At 48.2% G+C, this 12,813-nt stretch overlaps 1 protein-coding gene across 1 annotated transcript in view; it reads right to left on the bottom strand.

Moving 5' to 3' along the window:
- Nucleotides 1–4,817: 4,817 nt before the first annotated feature.
- Nucleotides 4,818–12,813, bottom strand: part of SATB2 (SATB homeobox 2) — a 111,340-nt gene continuing 103,344 nt past the window's right edge. The window contains exon 11 of the mRNA XM_082055962.1: nucleotides 4,818–7,738. Coding sequence (XP_081912088.1) covers nucleotides 7,283–7,738 — 456 coding nt within the window. The 3' untranslated portion in view covers nucleotides 4,818–7,282. The remainder of the gene's footprint in view (nucleotides 7,739–12,813) is intronic.

Genomic DNA, 12,813 nt, shown 5'->3' with positions numbered 1-12,813 from the left:
CTCCGTCACGGCAGCCCCAGCGCTGCCTGCGCTGCTCTCGTGGGAGTGTTTCACCAGGCTGCACAACAAGCAGAACGTTGCAGGAGAGGCCTCTGAAGGAGAAAGCAAGAACTCGGAGGAAGGCGGTGATGCTGCAAGCCCTATTTTTAAGGAGCTGTAGCCGGATAATTGTCCAAGACAGACTGGCTTGTTGACTTTCTCGCAGCAAAAGGCATGGGGCTGTTTAATTGATTTTAGCCTGTAACTAAGCATATACTTCTTTCAATATAATGAACAGCAATGCTACAATACTGCTCTCCTAATGTAAATTGATCCATTACAGATGAGTGTTTAGATCAATGTGTGATGTCCTGATTGGAAATAAAACTGTTTGCTCAAGATCGCTATAAAGACAACGGGCACTGATAGATGATATTTATGTGACAAGCAATGGCTCTTAAAAAGGAGATTGCCAAGACCACGTCCATCAATTACGAAACCAACATTCAGCCAGCAGCCACATTAACATTTTTAAAGACAACAAGAAAAAGGAAAAGATCCCAAGGCCTTTGAGATAAACCACATGAGGCACTAAAAAGCAGTGGGTCTTCAGTGCCATACATGGTGACAGGAGTCACCCAGGGGAATAAACCTGCTGAAATGGCAGAGGCCAAATCTTCTATGTGAGCTATGCTCACAACCTGCTTTTTGTCATTCTTGCGCATTGAGAGAAAAGTGAATGACTCCAGCATGCCAGCTGCAATTAACACCTGTGCTTCTCTCGCTGGTAGCTGTTCCTTGTGGCCCTCCACTACCTCACTCACCTGGGCATGGGGCATTTTGTTTTCTCCCTTGTGCATGGAGGACGTTTTCCAAGAGCCGCAGTATGGGCTGGACTGCAGCCCAGCCATTCATGACTGGGGCAGCTGCAGGCACTTCGCTTTCTCCTCAGGACGAGCTCCTCCTTTGAAGCACCCTGCCAGAGCCCATCAGTGTGCCCGCTGGGACAGGGTTGCCTGGCAGCCTTGTGCGGGCAGGAAGGCTGGGCAGAGCGGACCCCGAGCAGCCCTTCCCACGGCAGTGAGGCCGGGCAGTCTCGGCAGCCTCAGCAACGTGGCCTCCGGGGTGATCGACATGCCTAACATGGCCGCCAGCGGGTAAAATGGCCGCCACAGAGACACCGCCTCAGCACCTCAGCAGCGCGAGAGCCCCGCCCGTCCTGGCTCTTCCCCGTCCCAATGGCTGGGGCACCAGCAGCACGGTTCCCGATTGGCTGACCTTGTGGTCCATCTCAGCTGCTGGGGAGGGCGGCGTGAGGGGGTGCGGGCACCGAGGGGCCAGCTTGAGCTTGTGAGTCCACGGGGCTGGAGGCGCCTTCCCTGCTCTCTGCAGTCTGGGCTCCAGAATCACGGAATCATTGAATGTCAGGGATTAGAAGTGACCTGGAAAGCTCATCCAGTGCAATCCCCCCATGGAGCAGGAACACCCAGATGAGGTTACACAGGAAGGTGTCCAGGCGGGTTGGAATGTCTGCACAGAAGGAGACTCCACAACCCCCCTGGGCAGCCTGGGCCAGGCTCTGCCACCCTCACCAGGAACAAGTTTCTTCTCAGATTTAAGTGGAACCTCCTGTGTTGCAGTTTGAACCCATTGCCCCTTGTCCTGTCACTGGTTGTCACCCAGAAGAGCCTGGCTCCATCCTCCTGACACTCCCCCTTTCCATATTGATCCCCAGGAATGAGTCCCCCCTCAGTCTCCTCTTGTCCAGCTCCAGAGCCCCAGCTCCCTCAGCCTTTCCTCACACGGGAGATGCTCCACTCCCTTCAGCATCTTGGTGGCTGCGCTGGACTCTCTCCAGCAGTTCCCTGTCCTGCTGGAACTGAGGGGCCACAGCTGGACACAGTATTCCAGAAGGCCCTTATGTTGCCCTGAAATTATTCTGGTGCAAGAGCAGGAGCGTGTGGGCAGCCCGCCACAGGTGTCCATGGTGGGACAGGGCTGAGTGATGCTCGGCTGCAGTTCTGCCTATGAATATATTGGGCGATGGGTGGCCAGAGGTCGGGAGGGGACGCTGGGTGGGGGAAAGTAAATGAAAGGACAATGTTGACACTGAACAAATTATGCTAAATGGCTTGTGAAAATAGATCCATTAAGGGAATGATGTTCTGCAACCGCCTTTAAATACAAATAGAGGAGAAAAATAGCCTTTAAATACAAACAGAGGAGGCTTGGTTGGTCCATGAAACCAGCAGATGGACCCTGTGGTAAGGACTGCGTTTGCTGGTCACATCCTGCTGCACTTTGTTACAGGAGTCCCCTCCACAGCCATGAGACCCATCTGCTCCAGCTGACCCTCCCCTGGGGGTGGCACATGCCAAATGCTTCTGCTGGCCACGTCCAGTCAGAAACAGCTCAGCCTGTGGTGGGTACAGCACATGGCAGGACGGACCTCACTTGAAGGAGAACACCTGCATTTCTGCTCCTGCAAATCACACAAATTTGCCACAAAAATAGTCTTTTTTCTGAGCACATTTCACTAGAGATCTTCATCCCAAAACAAGGTAGGGCATTTCTCATGGTTAATAAGATGACATCACAAGTTACAATTATGTAGCATATATGCAGAATAAAACTATGTAACTGACAACCAGTGACGGGACAAGGGGCAATGGGTGCAAACTGGAACACAGGAGGTTCCACTTAAAGATGAGAAGAAACTTCTTCCTGGTGAGGGTGGCAGAGCCTGGCCCAGGCTGCCCAGGGAGGTTGTGGAGTCTCCTTCTCTGCAGACATTCCAACCCGCCTGGACACCTTCCTGTGTAACCTCATCTGGGTGTTCCTGCTCCATGGGGGGATTGCACTGGATGAGCTTTCCAGGGCCCTTCCAACCCGACATCCTGGGATGCTGTGAACTTAACCAGCGGCAGGTAGTATCTGTGAACTTGCAAGGTTCATGAGTAGCCTGTTCATTGAAAAGCTTCTATTCATGTCATTGTGCTGCACTCTCAAAAGAACAGGGGAAACTTGGTCACTAGCCAAAGCAGATTTTTCCTTGAAATAGCCCCAGCCTGCCTCAGTTGAACACTATGAGCACTATGCCTCAGTGCAAGGAAATTCATCAGCTACTTTAGAGGAAAAAAACAAAAAGTCCTTAATTACCTGGGATTTTCACCCAGAAAAGCCTCACAAAAAACCAAAACCAGGGAGGGAAAGCCAGACGAATTCCCATTGGAACATGGTACGGACTTAGCGGGGAGAGCAGGGTGGGCGGCATCTTCTGCTCCCGCTGCCTTTGTCACATTTTGCCAAGTCCCAGGCTGCCAGCGTCTCTCCCCTGGATGACTTGGCTCGTGTTGTTTTGTGTTAAAACCGGTATGTTTTTTTAATGGCTATAAATAAGTTAAAACCGCATCTTTAATTAATCACTGCACTTTATAGTGTAAGCGAAGTTTTTTTTGTAACGACTCGTTTATGATTTTAAGATGCCATTTGCTCACTGTCAAATGTGTCTTAACTTTTATCCCCACCATGTTTAACAGGTTCAGGATAGAAACAAAATTTCATCAATAAAGGATTCTAATCCATTTAGTCTGAAGCAAATAATTGGTTACTAAGTAAATGGGAAGAGATTGAGCGGATACTTTTATCTAAGCAACAATGAACTTCAGGCAATAGACAGTATGTTCTTAATCTTAAACTAATCTTAAAACGTTTATTTTTCACTCACACAGGTTTGAAATTAGAAATACATATGTCTGGATGACTACAACAAGAACAACCAATAGGAGCAGCAGTGTGTAAGTATAGAGAAGTAGAAGCATTAATAGGAAAACCCCATATGTTTATAGGATTTTCCCCCCAATTAAAGTATGTGTGTGTGTGTCTTTATCTAAATATTATTTAGCCACACACACACATGGATAAAAGTGTCTGTGAGGGGAGCAGGAGCTGCTGCTCCTTTTTGTTTCTCACCCCCCTGGCAGGCGGAAAGGGACCCAGTGCAGCATCCTCACGCCATCAGCATCCTCACAGCACCCAGGCACAGTGTCACAGGCTACTTGGTGGCCTCTGTCACCTCCCACGGCCCTGAGGACCAGCTCAGCACAGGGGTATTTTGTACAAGATGTGAATAAGCCATGAAAAGAAAAACTGTTGCATTGGAACGACGACAACGGCAACAGAAAAAGCGTTTAAAAATCGCTCTGCCTCAATTCCTAGACAACTCAAGTCTGATGTGCAGTATATGATCTGTCTGCTAGGATTGAATCCAGGCACTCACCACTTTGTTAGCTCAAGAATTTTGAGCCATTTTTTCCTTTTATCTGTATTCTCCCCAAAATCATTTCACACATTTCTCAGATACATCAGGCCTTCCGGCATTCCTCTAGACACTCAGTAGGATGCCCTGCTATAAATATAATAAAGCCTTTTATTATGTCCATTAACCACGGACATGTGTGCTCCAAAAGTTTCCTGACACGCAGTCATTTGTGGCTTTTTAATTGTAAACAGCAAACGCCCCAGCAGCAGAGGAGCGCAGGCGGGGAGCGGGGCTTTCCGAGGGCTGGGGGCGCGTTGTGCGCTGGCCGCTGCCACCGCGCCCCCCCGGTCCCATCGGGACCCCGCGTGTGCCGGCAACGCAGCGTCGGGCCGGGTGACACAGACGTGCCAGCTGTGCCCAGCCCGGGGGGGCTGCCGCGGCTTTGCGAACCCCAAGAGCACCCATCGACTCTTTTGTCAATCCGCTAATATCCCCCCATCCTCCACTTCGCAGACCTTGTTCCACTTGAGCTCGGCAGGAAAGGAAAAAGGCCCAGTAAATTACTTGACAAATTAAGTCATATTTATTGAATGCGTTTTATTTCGACAACCAAAAAATTCTAACAGCCTAACAATGCACATAAGTTAAAAATTAATTATCACTTAGTGATAACAAAGATAAAGTTGATTTACATGGAAAAAAAGAACATTTACAATATGTTAATCCTTATTCACATTGTTGATACCGCAATAAAACACAATTTGTTTTTTTGTTTTTTATTTTTTGTTTCACAAAAAAGGCGGAAAATTGTGCTTTGTTAAGAGGCACTACAAGAAAAGTTTCTTTCTCCAAATAGATATATGATGGATATTGAATAAATAGACATATATGCATTGTAATTCGCAAAGTTCTGGCAAGACCACAGGCTAAAATGCCCACAGATTCACTTAGAACCACTGCAGAATCGGCAGTGAAACTAAAAATAAAAAGGCAAGACTCAGCATTGAAAAAATACCTAATAAAATTTTTGGTTGAAGTGTAAAAGATACCAAATGTCGATGCCATCATCAGATGAACAGCCTCACGTAGCTTGGCAAAACTCGCTTTCCTTTCAAATGTATGGAGTGATTTCAGGTACAGGATCAGAAGACAGTTTTGAAAGAGTAGCTCTGAGGGAAACATAAAGCAGCAGCCACTGCGGTTCTGATTAAAGCTGCGGCATACTACAGAAATAAAGGATGAAGAGCAAAAGGGGCACTAAGCAACCCATCGTCATTTTGCAAAGGTATATGAAATTTATGCAGAGATACTCTTATGTTTCAAACGTTCGTTTTGAAAAAATCCCTTAAAAACTTCAGAGGTTACTGAGCAGCTAGAATTAGCTTGTATTGCAACGTCTTCTCCCTGTATATTGTCTGTTCTGAGTAAATATCTACACATAGAGGTTTGTTTTTCGCTTTTAACTCCTACCTTTTATACCTTTCAAATATATAAATAGTATTAACAGTTATATTACATTGCCTGGTGTAGTAAACAGAAAGTAACTTTCAGAGTGATATTGCATGAGGTCTTTGTCAAGGTTACGCGGAGAGCCCGTGTGAAAAAGGAAGGAAAACCCCAGAAGCCTGGTCGGTGCGGCTGCCATCGCGGTTCGAGCCGGCGTCTGAAATCGATGCAGCTGGGCAGCGCCAAAGGACAGAGGGGGCTCGTCTGGGCCGTTGCTGCGCGGGAGCCAACGAAAATGCTACTTGGCGTCTCTGGACACGGGCGCGGGAAGAGTCGGTCGCTGTGGCTGTGCTGGAGGAGCTGCTCGCTGGGCCCCCGCCACCCCAAAATGCATCATCTCAGCGGCACGGAGAAGCCCCCCAAACCGAGACACAAGGAGGGGAGCCGGCAGCGCAGACCCCGCCTGGCAGCAACTGCCCCGTGCAGGGCGCTCGGGATGGGGGTGTTTTGTGTCCCCGTGTCGCTTTACACCGGGGTGTTTCACCTCAGGATAAACAAAAAGTGACCACAAGAAGGAAGCTTATAAACGTGAAGATCTGCAACAGGGAACAGGTAAATAAAACCCACAGTAAAATGCGGTTCATAGTATGAATTCCATACATCGAATCTCAACACGTTATCTTCTCTTTCTATAAAGACCTCGTTAACAGAGAAGTCTTCTATGCACTGAATTTCAGTTTTAGTCACTCTAAATCCCATGAAAATTCATCTGTTCACTACGGAAAGGACTGTCTGGAGAGTGGAACATGCTGCATCCTCTTAAGTGTGCATTTTGTTTAAAGTACGTTAACTTACTAGTTTTCTTTTTAAGGTGCCCTGATTTGTTTCTCCATTTTTCTCTCTTTTTTTTTCTTTTCTTTCCACTTTTCTTTATTTGGCAGTGTTGATTTATGTCTTTAAATACATACCTCGAAAATTACCCATCAAGTTGCCAGATAGGAAGCCATATAATAATTAAAAAAAAAAAAAAAATCAGGGATAAACATAGAAAATAAATAGGAATTCAAAAATAGTCACCACACCCCGAGAGCAGGCGGCAGTTTATCAAAAAGCCAAAGCAACTCATTGTGAAGTGGTTTTAATACATAAACAAGTCTCATCTTTAAAGAACTCATTTCACAGTCTATACTTTCAGGTTGTAAAGTTCCGTCCCATGCAATTTTAATATATATATATTTTATGCAAATATATATATATATATACACACACGAAATTGTAAATTTTCCTTCATTGATTTCATAGGACTTTTTCTTCCCACTTACTTGCTGGATGTCCCTTTCATACGTGCAAGATTAATGAAGGCAGAATCCTACGTGATTACGACGATTACTTCAGTCAAACGGAGGACGTGTAACGCTCGGGTGTCCGTGTCAAGGCGACATCTGATTGGGCAACGCTGAACTCATTTGGTTTGCACACGGACCATGCGCGACAGAAACAAACAAACAAGGGGTAAAAAGAGGGGAAAAACAAGTTAAAAATAAACCCAGAAGATCCTTGGATCGGTTGTATTGCTTTCTGCGCTCCCATCTCTCATTATCTCTGGTCGATGTCCGCCGGGGCCGCCTTGCTCTTCTCGGGGTTCTCCTCCTCGGGTTCCACCTTGTACATCTCCTCGGAGCCCTCCTCGCTGTCGTTCTCCTCCGACTCGGTCAGCAGCTCCTCATCCTTGTACTCTGCCACGTCAACCACCGTTCCCAAGTGCTCTTTTAGCTTCCCGTGGTGCTTCACGTGGTACCGTTGGTTCTGGAAGAACTTGATGATGGTGTGTTTGGGGAGATCCAGCTGAGCGGAGAGGGTGTGGATGGCTTCCTGGTCCGGGTAGAGCCCCACGTCGTGGATAAAGCTCTGGAGGATGCCCAGGGCTTCCAAGGAGATCTTGGTACGGGACCGTGGCTTTTTGGCACAACTGTCCTCGGCGGGGGGCGGAGGGGCCTCTTCTCTGGGTGGGGAGTTCTCCTTGGCAGGCTGGGACTGCTGTCTGTGCAGCACCTATGGGAGCAAACAGACAGACACTTCATGGACCTGCGGAGCCCCGGCAGCTCGAGGGAACGGCCTCTACACAGGCCCTGCTGTGCTCTGCTGAAGAGAACTACTAATTACTGCTCATTTTCCGCTGCCTCGCTCACCTGTAAGACAACCGCACCAGAAACTACAGGCGGAAAGGAGAAAGCGATCTAAAAGGCAAACGACATCAAGCAGACACAAACCCGCAAAATAAACAAATGCGAAATGCAGGTAATGAAAAGAAATAGAGCCAAAATAAAAATGAAGTCAAGAGGTGTTAAGAGTCTCAATGCTTGGCCAGCTGACTCGTCTCAGACCATTTGTCCTCTTGCTTTTCTCCTCTTCTCTGCGATTCCTCTCGGCATTTGAGGCTGGAGACTCTGCCCGTTCCAACGAGACGCCAAGTACCACAAGGGCCCACTCACACATGGGACTGTCAGGTGCTACTTCATCATAAATAATGATTTGGCATTAAAATCCACCGCAGCTGCTTTATGGGAGAAAGAAAAAGAAGTGTAGAGATTTGTGAAGATTTCCCTTCTGCGAAGAGCGACATCGTAGTCAGTTCAGTCGCTTCACAGCGCTGGCTTTAATGTAGCTCTTGAACAGATTTCTCTGTATCACATCTGTATTAATTTCACTAGTTGAGGAGTTCTGAGTTCAAATAATTATATCCCTCAATTCGCAGAAACCCTCTGGGCAAACACGCTTTTCAGTCTTGCAACAGATTTTCACCAGCAGTATCTGCTTTTCGGGGAGTTTAAAGAAAGCATATGTAGCTCTTCATCTTCCTAACATCCACTTAAAATGACTAAGAAAGGGCCTTGTGCAGCCCTTATTCTGGGGGAAAAATACCTGCTCTGAATCGTTAGAGACACAGAGGAGCTCCATATGCTTGCTTTAAACCCAAATCTATACAAGAGATTGCTGGCAAAAAATCCCCTACAGGATTCAGGGCTGGATTTACCCAGAGGTTTCTTCAGAGGCACAGAAATAATTATTAGAACTCAACGCTACAGAGCTAACAAAATCAATATGGATAATTTTTTCCTTCCACAAATAAGAGGGAATTCTGGTTCTTCACCCAAAGAAGAAAACGTCTGTGCTGCAAACTGGAACAGCCGGAAAATCAACCTGCATCAAAGCTCTCTAAAGGGAAAAAAATAAGGATAAAGAATGGAAATATGAGAACTTGTGCTGAATTTTACACACAGATTGAGCCCCTAGACCAACGCTACATTAGTCAAGTTATCCCTGCGAGAGGGAAGCCCACTGCGGAATATCAGCCTGTTGGCAAATAAATAAAGCAGCTCTGTGCCCAAGAGCCCCTTCCTCACACCCTGTCACCGTGATTTATAACACCCCTGGTCTCCAGGAACAGGGTTTGAAAAGCAGGCGGGAGCCCCCAGCGCTGCCCAGTGCACACCTGTGGCCAAGGAGATGAACCTGGAGGAGATGCCGCTGGACCGACCTGACCTCCAGCCTGGCCACCGCATCACCCTTCTGCTGTACCTCCATCCGTCCATCCATCCCTCCATCCATTCATCCCTCCCTCCAATCCATCCATCCACCCATCCCTCCCTCCCATCCACCCACCCATCACAGCATCCCAGAATGTCAGGGGTTGGAAGGGACCTGGAAAGCTCATCCAGTGCAATCCCCCCATGGAGCAGGAACACCCAGATGAGGTTACACAGGAAGGTGTCCAGGCGGGTTGGAATGTCTGCACAGAAGGAGACTCCACAACGTCCCTGGGCAGCCTGGGCCAGGCTCTGCCACCCTCACCAGGAAGAAGTTTCTTCTCAAATTTAAGTGGAACCTCCTGTGTTGCAGTTTGAACCCATTGCCCCTTGGTCTTAGCATTGGTTGTCACCCAGAAGAGCCTGGCTCCATCCTCCTGACACTCCCCCTTTCCCTATTGATCCCCAGGAATAAGTCCCCCCTCAGTCTCCTCTTGTCCAGCTCCAGAGCCCCAGCTCCCTCAGCCTTTCCTCACACGGGAGATGCTCCACTCCCTTCAGCATCTTGGGGGCTGCACTGGACTCTCTCCAGCAGTTCCCTGTCCTGCTGGAACTGAGGGGCCACAACTGGACACAAGATTCCAGGTGTGGTCTCCCCAGGGCAGAGCAGAGGGGCAGGAGAACCTCTCTGACCTACTGACCACCCCCTTCTAACCCACCCCAGGTCCCATTGGCTTCCTGGCCACAAGGGCCCAGTGCTGGCTCATGGTCATCCTGCTGTCCCCAGGACGCCCAAGTCCCTTTCCCCAGTGCTGCTCTCCAAGAGGTCATTCCCCAACTTATACTGGAATACCGTCCATCCCTCCATCCATCCAGCCGCTGCCCAGCACTGGTTCCCAAGGCAGGACCCGTTGCCACGTCCCCAGAGCCTCGATGCCCCCGGGTGCAGGCGAGGACACGGACGTGCAGACACACAACTGCAGGTTGGTGCAAAGCAGGTGTCACCACTGGTGACATGCAGGGCTTGCCACCCCCCCCGGCAAGGGCTGCTGGCGGGCAGAAGCACTGCAAATGTGTTTTGGTGCCAAAAGATTAATTTTCCTCCCAAGAAGGTAAATACTGAGGGTGTCACAGCAATGGAGCTGAGCAAGGAGCTGGGGGAAAGGAGAAACTCAAATGGAAATGACAGATACCCTGGTTTATGTTTTACTACATCTCTGGTAATAAAAGAGCATCACGTTCTAATGAAGGGAGTCACTCGGCTGCCCTTTGAGGATTTCTTTTTACTCTGCAGATTGTTTTCAAAGAGAAGAACTGACGTCTGCAGATACCGGAGCTGCAGACGAGGCTCAGAGCTGCATGTCAGCCCCGAGCACGGAGCCAGCACTGCTGACACCGCCCGAGAACACTTGTCATACAGCCCCTGCCCCTCTCTGCTGTCCCCTGACATCCTGCGGCCAAAAAGAAAAGGATTTAACACCACAAATAAGCTGGCAGGGAATTTACAGGTGGAGTCACACGAAAAGCCGCCAGCAGTTCTGCTAATCAGAGGCCGAATTCAAGTAGCAGCTACCAGAGATAGAAACACATCCAGAAAAAGCGCGAACGACTCTGTTTGTTCTTGGTGGAGTCGGAAGGCGGCTTTTTTTCTCCCTTTTCAGTTGACAAATAGCATGAGAAACGATCCAGCTTGAAAAATGTTACAAGACTTCCAATCAAATATAACGATGAAAAAAACCTGGCAATACAGGATCGGCAGCAGTAAAATGTTTAATTTGAAGGAGATGAAGAGATGCCTACAGCATCTATAAAGCAATCAACCAAAGAGAGGGCTGAGAGCGGGAGGGAAAGAACAATTCTGCTTAACCCTTCCTTTGCTGGAGTGACCTCTCCAGAAGAGAAAACACAAAACCCAGGGGCTTTCAGTGTAAAATATTAGGAAAAGGTTGTATTGTATTTCAATTACCATTTTCCTAAGTAATACAAAAACCTAAAGCTACTCTTATAACAGATAAATCTCATTATTTCACTAACTTCTGGGGCTTCGCTCTCTATTTCCAGTGGCATTAACAAAGGATTTCCACGACACAACATTAGCAATCTACAGAAAGATGGATAAATGCACAGAATTTCCTTCAGGTTTAGGCTGTGATCACTTTTGCATTTCCTCCCCGTAAGATGGGCTATTTAATACAAAAAGAGCGTTCTTTTCTATGGGAGGCAGATCAACTGTTGAGGCACGTAACACCATCTGAAATCCAAATTACCTTTTTGTTAAATCACAGAATCACAGAATCGACTGGGTTGGAAAAGACCTCAGAGATCATCCAGTCCAACCCTTGGTCCAACTCCAGTCCATTGACCAGATCACGGCACTAAGTGCCATGTCCAATCTCAGTTTACAAACCTCCAGGGCCGGTGAGTCCAGCACCTCCCTGGGCAGCCATTCCAATGCCTGACCACTCTCTCTGCACAGAATTGCTTTCTAATCTCCAGCCTCAATTTCCCCTGGCAGAGTTGAAGCCCATGGCCCCTTGTCCTATTGCTGATGCCTGGGAGAAGAGACCAATCCCCCCCTGGCTAGAACTGCCCTTCAGGTAGTTCTAGAGAGTGCTGAGCTCACCTCTAAGCCTCCTCTTCTCCAGACTAAACAAGCCCAGCTCCCTCAGCCTCTCCCCATAGGTCTTATGTTCAAGTCCCTTCCCCAGTCGTGTTGCTCTTCTCTGGACCTGCTCCAGCACTTCAATGTCTTTCCTGAGCTGAGGGGCCCAGAACTGAACACAATACTCCAGGGGTGGAGTATTTGCTTTGAGATTTGCTTCAAACTCCCTTTGTAAAATGTTGGTCAATTTGGGCAATTTGCTGCCTTGGCGTCCGGCTCTGCCCGCCGCAGCCTCGTAGAGGACGCTCTCCATCTCTGACACTCGCCGATTCTCCCTTTTTGGGGTCATTACAACCTGTGCCCTTCCCCGCCGCCCCCCGGCCAGCGGTGGGACACCCTCCTCCTCCTCGGCCACCACCATCTGGAGCTGACTTCCCTTCCCCATCTACTTTCCAATCAAATGTGGAGATAGAGATTTCCTTCCATGCCCACAGGACTTATTTTTTCCACCCCTTCAAGAGATCTCGTCTTTAAACTCTCCAGGCCTTCTGAGCATTTCAGAACAGAGCAGGTTCATTCACATAGACTTTAACCTCACAGACAAACTCATTTTTCCCAACGAATTGACCAGCCCTGGTAGAAAACTTGCAAGAAAACGAATATGACAGAAGTTGACTTTAAAAGATAAAGTGACTGGTCTGAAATCGCGCTGTACTGAAATACGATTTGAAGGCCGCAATGAAAACCAGCTGGAAGCCATGTGTAAAATATAATAGTACATGCCTACAGGGAAGGAAGCGAGATATTGAATGATTACGTTTAGGAGAGTATATAATGTAGTGTATCATTACGGGAGTGATCAGGATTACTTGTAATAAGCTAAGGGTTTGTGGTCTGGAGTTACTGGGAGGAAGGGATGGCCGCCCTGTTTTACACGTATCTGCTCCCCACGTCTCAGGACGCTCCCGCAGGACAAACCTGGCTTGGCAGATGTGTTC

This window comes from Streptopelia decaocto, assembly GCF_964273445.1.
Source record: "Streptopelia decaocto genome assembly, chromosome: 6".
NCBI classification, from domain to species: Eukaryota; Metazoa; Chordata; class Aves; order Columbiformes; family Columbidae; genus Streptopelia; species Streptopelia decaocto.
Note: the sequence above shows the minus strand (reverse complement) of the source record. Positions and strands in the feature narration are given on the sequence as shown.